Source organism: Poromitra crassiceps (genome assembly GCF_964638095.1).
Source record: "Poromitra crassiceps genome assembly, chromosome: 7".
In the NCBI taxonomy this organism is placed as follows: Eukaryota; Metazoa; Chordata; class Actinopteri; order Beryciformes; family Melamphaidae; genus Poromitra; species Poromitra crassiceps.
In genome coordinates, this window is record NC_139628.1 from 43,778,185 (window position 1) to 43,788,761 (window position 10,577).

General features: G+C 42.7%; 1 protein-coding gene across 1 annotated transcript; it reads left to right on the plus strand.

Annotated features, from left to right (window-relative positions):
• Positions 1 to 4,262: 4,262 nt before the first annotated feature.
• On the plus strand, positions 4,263 to 8,193 carry LOC310779331 (uncharacterized protein; the record flags this gene model as incomplete). Its single annotated transcript, XM_083639869.1, has 5 exons — positions 4,263 to 4,302; positions 4,517 to 4,891; positions 6,185 to 6,276; positions 7,831 to 7,878; positions 8,111 to 8,193. The coding sequence occupies 5 exons, from the start codon at positions 4,263 to 4,265 to the stop codon at positions 8,111 to 8,113; spliced, it is 558 nt and encodes a 185-aa protein (XP_083495995.1). The 3' UTR covers positions 8,114 to 8,193.
• Positions 8,194 to 10,577: the final 2,384 nt, after the last annotated feature.

The following is a 10,577-nucleotide window of genomic DNA, read 5'->3' on the forward strand; positions in this document are numbered from 1 at the left end:
ATCATCCCACTTTTTAGTTTATAAAGTTGTAATACTTCAAGTTAAATCAAAGAAAATTGCTACAATATGGGACTGAAATAGTCAATTTAAGTTAATATCTGTATACTTTTATCATAATAGTATAACTCAATGTAGTTGACTCCAACAAATACTTATGGGTAAACGGTAAGTACTATCTTGCAGAACCTAGGACCCTCTGGCAACTATTGAGCCAGCATGCCACATTCTTGCATATTGTTGTTAGGCTGCTTAATTAAGTATGGTTAAGACTTCAGTATACTACTTTAAGGATGCCTGTAGCAGCATTAAAAGTATAAGCCTATAAGTATAATATCCTCAGTACCTTTTTTGCAAAAGCATATAGTACTCAACATGTCTAAATAACATCAATAATACTGTAACAGCACAGGCGAGGCCAGTACTGAATCCGGGCCTGTCCTGAGCACGTTAATCATCATCCAACTAAGGCACAATCCCAATGGCCAAGGGCCATCGTGCGCACCTTATACATCGAGACCGGTTTGTTACAATACTATTCTCAAGTGTAGCTTTTTCAAGTACAACAAAGAAAAACAAATGTATACTTCCTTTTTTTTTATATAAGTACTGTATACTAAAAGTTAACTTAAGTAAATGTCTTTTGTCTAAGGGTTAGTGGTGATAGCAATTGACCAGCTCTGTGGATGAATTCCAGGTCCAGAGATGGGGGATGTGTTGAATTCTGTCCTCCGCTATCTGCGCTATCTTCCCTTCCTCACCCTTCTTCTAACCTTCTTCTACCTCAACAGAAGTGGGAAGAAACCTCAGCAACACAAACCAGGTACAATTCCATATTCACTTCATGTGTCACAGCATAAATAATAGCTGCTAACTGTACTGTATGCACTGTACTGTACTGTACTGTACTGTCCCTTTAATGATTAAAGGGACGGTTCACAAAAACATCATCTTACCTGTAGGTGCTATTTAACTGTCTAGAATCATTTTGGTTTGAGTTGCCAAGTTTTGGAGCTATTATGTATAAATACAGTGTATCTTGAGTAACCAGGTCATGATTTCTGGAAAGAGATAGGCTATTGCTGTTGAGTTTTTCCAAATGTATTTTGTTTGGCGCTTTGAGCACCACATGCTGCAGTACCATCCAGTTCCATTGTACTCGAGAGGAGGCAGACATCTCTACGGCAGATCTCTCCAAAACTTGGCAACACACACAGAAATGATCTGGATAAATAGCAGGATAAATATGTTGTTGTTTTTTATTGTGGGGTGAACTGTCCCTTTAAGGGCATACATGGTAGATGAAGATTTTGATGGATGAGTGCATTCCTGTTTCAGCAGCTCCTACAAATGAACCCACTTCAGCCGAGAGAGGAGAGGAAGGTGAAGAGGATGGTGTGAGGGTAATAGAAGAGGACGCAGTAGATGCATCATACCCGGTGGAAGAGGTGTAGGAAGTGTCGCAACAGCCAACAGGAAGGAGAGAGGAAGTGAGCAGGGAGCGGAAGAAAACGGCGTCTCATGATTTCATTGTCTTGGTCTGAAATCTCATGCACTTGTTCCATCAGACCCAAGTCCCAAGGGTTGTCCTGTGCAAACATAAATGACAGTAGACACTTGAAAGCCTCTGTAGTCAGTATGAATTATATCAATGGTGATCTGGGTTTTGTGGAAGATATAGAAAGAGAGCTCAGTGTTGTTAGGTCTTATTTAGTCTCAATGACTGACCCATGAGAGTTCTTACGCTGATCCACTACGTTGTAGCTACGCTAAATACGTTACTGCATGCTGCAGATCTCTCTCTGGGTCTGGGACACTTTTAGTTCCAAACTGGTGTCCTTGCCAGTGATTGTTATCCGTGAAATCCTGGGGTCACCAATCAATAATGACTTTAGCGATCAGGCGCAGGCCATTTTTTGAAACGCTCTCTCATTGGTGCTACGAACTGTCAGTCATTCAATTTTGACCCCCCACCCCCCCCCCCCCCCCACTAGACCCGCCCTTAGAACAGCAGCTGGGGCTGCAAAGTGGCATAGACTATTATGTAGTGGAGCACAGCAATTCAATGTAATATTTGAGTCTGATAGGTCTTATTTCTCTGTACTCATATTCCTGATAGTTCATTAGCATAATTTGTACAAGCAAAACTAGGATTTTGCTAAACATGAAACATAGGCTATATTGTAAGTTATTGTTCTGTTTTCTTTAAAAGCCAGTGTCTCTCATCCATTATAGGCAATATATTATAGCTATTATATTACAGCAGTGTTTCTCTGTTCCAGTAAAACCTTCAGAGGACATTTCCTATGAAGTCTTGTCAGAAACCACATGTGACTTCCTGTACATCAATGGCCACAACACCAACAGCATTTGACGTAAGAGAAGCATGGAGGAGTTATGGTCAAAAACACAGACACATAAGTCATCTGTAGTTTGTCAGAATCATGTTTGAAATAAAGCCAACTCTCCTTGTCTTTGTGCCTGTCTTTCTTAAAGAGGATATATTGAAATACTGGATACTGAACAGCTGTCTTCACATGGTGCCTGCTATTGCTAAAGTGCATGGAACCTATCACTCAACATACTGTCTATTGGGTGTCTGGGTAGTCTAGGTAGTGAGGTAAAAGCACTCGCCTAGCCTACCATGTGGAGACGCTCCTACAGACACAATTGGCCGTGTATGTGGGTGGGAGGTATGAGTGCTGGCCGCTGCACTAGCGCCCCCCTCTGGTTGGTTGAGGTGCATGGGGAGGGGAACTGGGGGGAATAGCGTGATCCTCCCATGCGCTATGTCCTGCCAGTGAAACTGGCACATGTATCGGAGGAAGCATGTGCTAGTCTACAACTCTCTCCAGGTTGGCAAAGGGGGTGGAGCAACGACCGGGGGGAATTGGACAAGTACAATTGGGGAGAAAATTGGAGGGGAAAAATACTATTAGCATGGAGGGCTGGAGCACAGACAGTAGGGGAGAGCAGCGTCTTTATTCACCTTATGTTCCAACACGGGGGTCAGCCAATTACTTCCTATTGTGTTTACACTTCCTGTGACAGTACAGTACTTTATTGTGATCATTCTGTTATGGGCCTCTAGAATCATCTGCCACTCAATGTGAAATTGCAGCCAGTGAGTCAGACAAGGGCTCCATCCGAATAGTCACTTCTCCTCACTCCTTTTCCTACCTTCTCTGTGACCTCAAAGTAAAACATGGTGTTTCTCCCCCCACCCCGCCCCCCACGTAGGCTACATTAAGCTCCTCCTACTTGCTAACAAATTCTTTCGTCACCAGTGGCGTATTGACCCCAGAGAAGCTTAATAATGTAGCCTACATGGGGCAAACACAAAAACAAAAACAAAAAACTGCATGTTTTACTTCCGGTGAGGTAGGCCTAAAGGAAAAGGTAGGAAAAGGAGTTAGGAGTGACTATTCGGATTCAGCCTTGGTTTGACCGGGTAAAACAGACTGTGTTTTGAACAGGAAGTCGTAACACAACTGGCTCAAGGGGGCGGGGCTACATAAGGTGAATACTGATTTAAGAGGAGTGGTGATTGGCCAGATCTGGGACAGGTGCACTGATTGCAGATGATGAGCAGGTGTGTGGAATGAGCTGAGCCAGGTGCAGGAGGTATAGGGACCATGCCCACACCAAGACACACAAGCAAGCAAGCCTGGTTCTATGGGGATGCAAGAGCATGCATTGCACCCTCAGTTTAATATTTTGTAGAATAGGTCATGGGCCAATTTAGAACTGGCCAAATGGGTGTGTGACAATGGCTGTGGCCAATCATGAAAAGGTGCTTACGTTCCAAACAAACGCCACAAAGCTTTGTAGGACGGTATCAGGTTATTGTGTGCATGTAAATGCACTCATTGTGATCAATTTTTGTCTGTCGCCCCCCTGTATTCACCAATTTAGATTGGATGACACCCTCAGACAAGTTTATAAAGTGGCTGCTTGATGCTCATTCCCCCATTTGTACCATGATGAAGACCTAACTGGTTGAAACCGGTCTTTTTATTTGTCGCTGCTCCACCCTCTGCCGACCAAGGCTGTGGTTTTTAACACCTCTCTGCACACATGTCACATTATTAACTTGAATACAAGATGATGCTTCCCGTGGTTGTGTGTGTGTGTGTGTATGCGCGTGCGCAGGTGTGTGTGTGTATGCGCGTGCGCAGGTGTGTGTGCGCACGCGCCCCCCACCCCAGTGGTAGAGTCTTTGCTATAAATAAATAGATGAGTGGCAGAAGTCAGTGTGTGATATGATGAAGCTTCTACTGAGCGGTCTGCTTCTCGCCTCTCTGTGTGAGTACAAACACATCTTTGACTTTAAATGACTGATTTTGACACGTGTCAAAATGAGGGAATCCAAAATCCCATTAAATCACTGTGATTGATTTTAAACATGCCATGTATGATCTCTGCTGTCCATACAACATAAAAACCCTCACAGTAATTTTGTTGAATGTTCATTGAACTGATGTGCATGAATCGTGCATTGTGCTTCTGTCTCTTTTAGGTGTTTCATCTGAAAACTCATTTGCTGTGACCCAGTCTCCTGATGTCACCATCAAAGAGGGGGAGACTGTACAGATAGACTGCTGCTGGGATGTGAACGTGAACATGGAAAAAGTGAGAGTTGAATGGCTGAAAAATCAACAAACAATTAGTAATGAGCAGAATGCAACCATCAATAAAGGCCAGTGTCTGGGATCTGTGAAGAAGGAAAAGTGCTACTGTTCAAATCTGATCTTTCCAAATATCACGAGAAGTGATTCAGGTAGATACATCTGCGAGGTGACTGTGGAGGTACCACTGCTAAGAGAGGGCCATGGAAACGGTACTGTCATCACTGTTACAGCCAGAAACAACACAGCCAACCAAGCAACCAACGGTAGGTGACAAAACACCAGTGTCAACATAGTGTAGCCGTGGGGGTTAGACTTTATCCACTCAAAATGTATGAGATGTCAGGCTTTGTGTCTATAATTATTGAAACTAAAATAAAATTACATAAAAACTTTTTAAGTAAATACACCTTTAACATATTATAGCAAAAACTGTAGATAGTGGCTGATCTTAACATTCTACCTTATTCTTTATATACTATTTCCATTTAATTGCATACTATCACCAACATTTCTGTAGACCATGTAACGAGGCTACTATTCAATATTGTGCTTATATTTATATGACTGGTTTCAAAGCATATGTAATGGCTGCTTTTGCTGTTGGATTCACTGTCTGAAATGAAGAAATCCACTTTACTCAATCATATGCCATGAAGTAACATTGAAAACAGACATGGTCATCATGATATAGGTTAATGTCATAAAACCTTTGGCTTCGTTGCCCTACAAACAAAGAACAGGCAAAAACGTGGATAAATTATAGGATACAATAATGCAATAATTGCATAATAAGAGATTTTAGGCAAGAAGGGCCTTAAGATAAATGGTTTCTGCTGACTCCAGTGCCAAGGGTCTGTTTTACGTCACATACCTATATTCATTAGATGGTTATCACTATTTCTTTTACTACTATTACTATTTCAATAATGAGAGACTAGAGACTAGAGAAGGTACAGATAAACTTTTAATGATAGTAATTAGATTTGGCGAATGACTCCATGATATGATGACGGTTCCTCCTGAGTTGAGCGGAGGACGTCATTGATTTATAGGATAGAGAATTCCCCCATAGAGAATTCATCAGGAGCCATGACAATTGCGGTGATCAGGGGAGGAGGTGGGGCGAAACACTGCTTCAACGAGGTTCAGCAACTGAGAGGTGACAGCACATAGGTGAGTTACAACACAGTGAGATACATGGGAACTTTTATACAAGTCATTCAATTGATTGGCCAGCAGAAAAACGAGGGAAATGAGCTGATTGGGTATAGGCTAGAGAGAGGGAAACTGTGGGAGACAGTGATTGGACAAGGAATGAGGAGGGCGTGTATATCAATGACTGAATGAGTAACCGCTAGGGGTGAGGCTGCAGGAGGGAGAGAGAGAAAATAAAGGGGACATGCAATTCAATGAATGGATGATACAATATGGGATGATAACCTGGATCGCCAATGTAGTCTTCATTATTGAAAATAGTCCAAGACATCATTTAGAAGTGCTATTATTAGGCTGTGTGGTTTGGCTCCCTAACAAAATGTCCCCCTGTCTCTCCACAGAAGCTTTTGGAGAGCCTCAGATCTGTTACGTGCTGGGCGGTATCCTGTTCTTGTATGGGGTCACCCTGACATCACTCTACTGCAGACTCAAGGTACTCATGGTAGCCTATTCACCTTGTGCAGCGCCACCCACTTGACCCATTGTATCATGACTTCCTGTTCAAAAGGTCGTCACATTATGAGTCAGTTTATGAGTCACAGGAGTGTAAATACAATCGGAACTTCCGATTGTATTTACACTTCCTGTTAGTCTCTCAAGACAGATGGTCTCTTCTGCATAAGGTGAATACAGTAAAGCTAGAAATGGACACAAACTGAATTCTTTATACTCTTGTGAGACTCAGCAGGTCCCACACAGTCCCAATCTAGGATCAGCAGGCAGATGGATGGCGGTAAATCGAGGCGCTCCCAGTTCTGTCTCAAAAAAAATATGAAAATAAGGTCCAGGTTGTAAAATACCGAAATTCTAAATGATGGGTCAAAAAAAATAAAAATGTGGTGTCGTCAGCATAATAAAGCATAGTAATGATTTAAAAAGCACAGTACTCGTCACCTCGTCGTCGTCTCGACTCATAGTCGTCATCATCTTCTCCTATAAGCTCCCTGTCTGTTTGTGAGAGGAGTAGAAGAGTAGCTTTAGATGTTTAGTTAGCTTGAACTAAAAAAAACAGGATGGAAAAAATAAAATTTCACCTAAATAAATCAAGTGAATAAAATGAATTAAGACTTCTGACTATCGACGTATACATTCTCTAATCTTGACAGATCTACCAATATATTGTGGCCATCCCCAAGACATTTTTCTGTCAGTATAAAATAGAAAGGCTGTTAACATCTGTTTATTCCTTTGTGAAGTTTTTAACTCTTTGGAAAATTATTACAAATAATAATAGGCTACTACTAAATATGTCTATAAATGCCCATAGAGACAGTCCGCATGTCTGGGAACGCCCATACAGGCTCTAGGAACGCCCACAATAGATGCTGGGTTAGCTGGCTCAGCCTGGCTGAGGGCGTGGTCAGGGTGGGGTAAATCCCCCGTTCTATCCATTCAGCAAAGTTAGAATTTAGCTGATAGCCCAGCCCAGGCAGACACGATCGGGGATTTAACCACCGCAGTAAACGCACATCTGAGCAGACGTCTTGTGTTCTGCTCTAGAACCCCCAAATCTGTAGTTTAGAGCCGCAGCACCGTCTTTTGGTGAGTCAGCCCATGAGATATATCGGCGGTTTTACCCCACTCGCGCGCCAGCCGTTTAACATTTTGTGGGCGTTCCCAGACATGCCGACTGTCTTTATTCGTCATTTCAATTGTCACATGACCTGCCACATGACCTGCAGTAAAATCACCAGTGCATGTGAGAATTGTTTTAATTGTTGGGTCTAAAATAAATCTTACCTGCTTTATTATAGCACCTTGGTATAACTGTTATATATATATATATATATATTATATATATATATATATATATATATATATATATATATATATATATATATATATATATATATATATATATATATATTATGTAATATAAAATTGATTGACTGATTGATTGATTGATTGATTGATTGATTGATTGATTGATTGATTGATTGATTGAAATGGTGATGCATATTATGAACTTTTCCTCTTTCACTTACAGATCTGTAATGCTAGGGAGGCCCAAACTGGAACAGCAAAGCCAAAGGAGGTAGGCAGCACAAACGCACGCACGCGCGCGCGCGCCCGCACACACACACACACACACACACACACACACACACACACACACACACACACACACACACACACACACACACACACACACACACACACACACAGATTATTATAGTGATCCTGTAGTTTTTTAAGACCAGCTTGAGACAGTTTAAACTTGAAGCATATTATAGCCATTATATTACCACAGTGTTTTTCTGTTGCAGTGAAAACACCAGAGGATATTTCCTGTTCAGTCTTGTCAGAAAACACCGTGTCATTTCCTGTTATCAATGTCCCACAACACCAACAACATTTGACTGCAGCCGAGGAGTCAATTCAGAGCTGAAGGAGAGAAGAGCAAAAACAGACACCCTCTGAATGATCAACCTCATCCTTTGTTTGTCAGAAATAAAGTCAACAGAAGGTTTTTCTTTTGTCTTTGAGTTTGTCTTTTGAAAGAGAGGATAAATGAAGACGGAGACGGAAGAGGGGAAAGGATCAAATGTAAAGTATCAGATTTGGGGAGTCTCCAGGAAAGAACTCAGTCTAACTCAACACAGTGTAGCCTACTGTATGTTCACATGGAGCCTACTACTCATACTGCATGCTAAAGTGTTTGCATGGAGCAGCCTATCACTCAACATTGTGCTAAAAATGTTGCTATATTGCTGACAATGAGATGAGCTGCAGCTCTATCAGCACTTTCAAAACCAACTTAAAAAGTCTGTTAAACGCTGCTCAGCTCTGCATTCACTATATAACTTTTAAGCTACACCTGGGGATACAAAAATGCAACTATTGCATGCATCCAGGATTTTTACTGTAACCGTCTTCGCTAGTTTCCAGTGCCTGTCTTTGGAGCAGGTTGATACACGTGTATGTGTAGCCCATCAACCTTGAGCAAAGGCAGATAACCCAGAACATCAAGACCATTCACCATGACTGGGTACTGGGTATCAAACCAGCAGCCTTTTGGCAACTACACGTAGGAAGCCTGCCTGTGGTGAAGAGGATGTGAGTTGGTTAAGCCACATCTTTAGATGCATTTTATCTATAGAGGAAGAGCAGATGCCCTTCCAGAGACTTTGATTTCAATGTATAACGCAATATATCAGGTTATGGCCTTTGTCTATAAGGACGACACAACAGAAGCAGCTGTGCTCTGCTGTGGCCTGTTAGAGAAAAACAGGAAGGCCGGCCCATGACCACAAACCACCAAACTCTGAGACAATCTATTACTTTAGTCTTAGTACATCTACAGTACAGCATCAATACGAGTCCACTACTTCTGAACTCTCCACCAAGTTTTCTGTATATGACAAAGAACAACAAAGCAGAAAAACAAACGTGCCACAATGATAGATTCCCTTCACCTCACCATTCACTTTCCATGTCATAAACTGTCTTTAAACTTAATCTAGTTTTATTAAACTAGTCAAGTCAAGTCAAGTTTATTTATATAGCCCTAATTCACAAGCATGTCTCAGAGGGCTTCACAGAAAGTATGTCTAGCTGATTCTAGCTAACACACAGTAACAAGAATATACAGAATAAAGATAACATTTGAACATTTGAAGAAAGCAGGAGAGTGGAGGAGGGAGGGAGAGGGAGGAGGGAGGAGAGGGGGGAGGTTAGGGATGCACCGATATGAAAATTTTGGCCGATGCCGATAACCGATATTAACATTGCTGTTATGGCCGATAACCGATATTTACCGATGTCGATATGATCTGTATAAAACCACATTTTTATGATCATCACATTTTGTACATACTGAAAAACACATGTTAACACTGAATTTGAAAAAGTTATGCATTTCTTTATTTACAAAGCCTTTGGAAAAGCCCATAAATCATAGATTTACTGCATTATTTCATATCAATGTGAAGAATTTGGCTGATAATGATAACCGATATTAACATTGCAACATCTGACCGATACCGATATGACCGATATGTTAAAAAATCGGCCGATACTGGCCGATACCGATATGATTGCCGATATATCGTGCATCCCTAGGGGAGGTGGGGAGAAAATAGGAAATGTGGAGAGGTGGGAGGGAGTAGGATACGGGCCCGGATTAGGGCGAGGGTGGGGAGAAATGGGAAATGTGGAGGAGGAGAGAACAGAGAAGGAGAGGGTGCAGGGGAGGGAGAGCAGGGGGAATGTGAGAGGGAGGAGAGGGCAGAGAGGAGGAGAGAACAGAGAAGGAGAGGTGGGAGGGCGCAGGGGAAGGAGAGCAGTGGGAATGTGAGAGAGGGGAGAGGACAGAGAGGAGGAGAGAACAGAGAAGGAGAGGTGGAAGGGTACAGGGGAGGTAGAGTAGAGGTAGGGTCTAGGGTGGAGGGAGGGAGTAGGATACGGGCCCGGATTAGGGCGAGGGTGGGGAGAAAATGGGAAATGTGGAGGAGGAGAGAACAGAGAAGGAGAGGTGGGAGGGTGCAGGGGAAGGAGAGCAGGGGGAATGTGAGAGAGGGGGGAGGACAGAGAGTAGAGGTGCAGGGGAAGGAGAGCAGGGGAAGAAGAGCAGGGGAAATGTGAGAGAGGGGGGAGGACAGAGAGTAGAGGTAGGGTCTAGGGTGGAGGGAGGGAGTAGGATACGGGCCCGGATTAGGGCGAGGGTGGGGGGAAAATGGGAAATGTGGAGGAGGAGAGGACAGAGAAGGAGAGGTGGGAGGGTGCAGGGGAAGG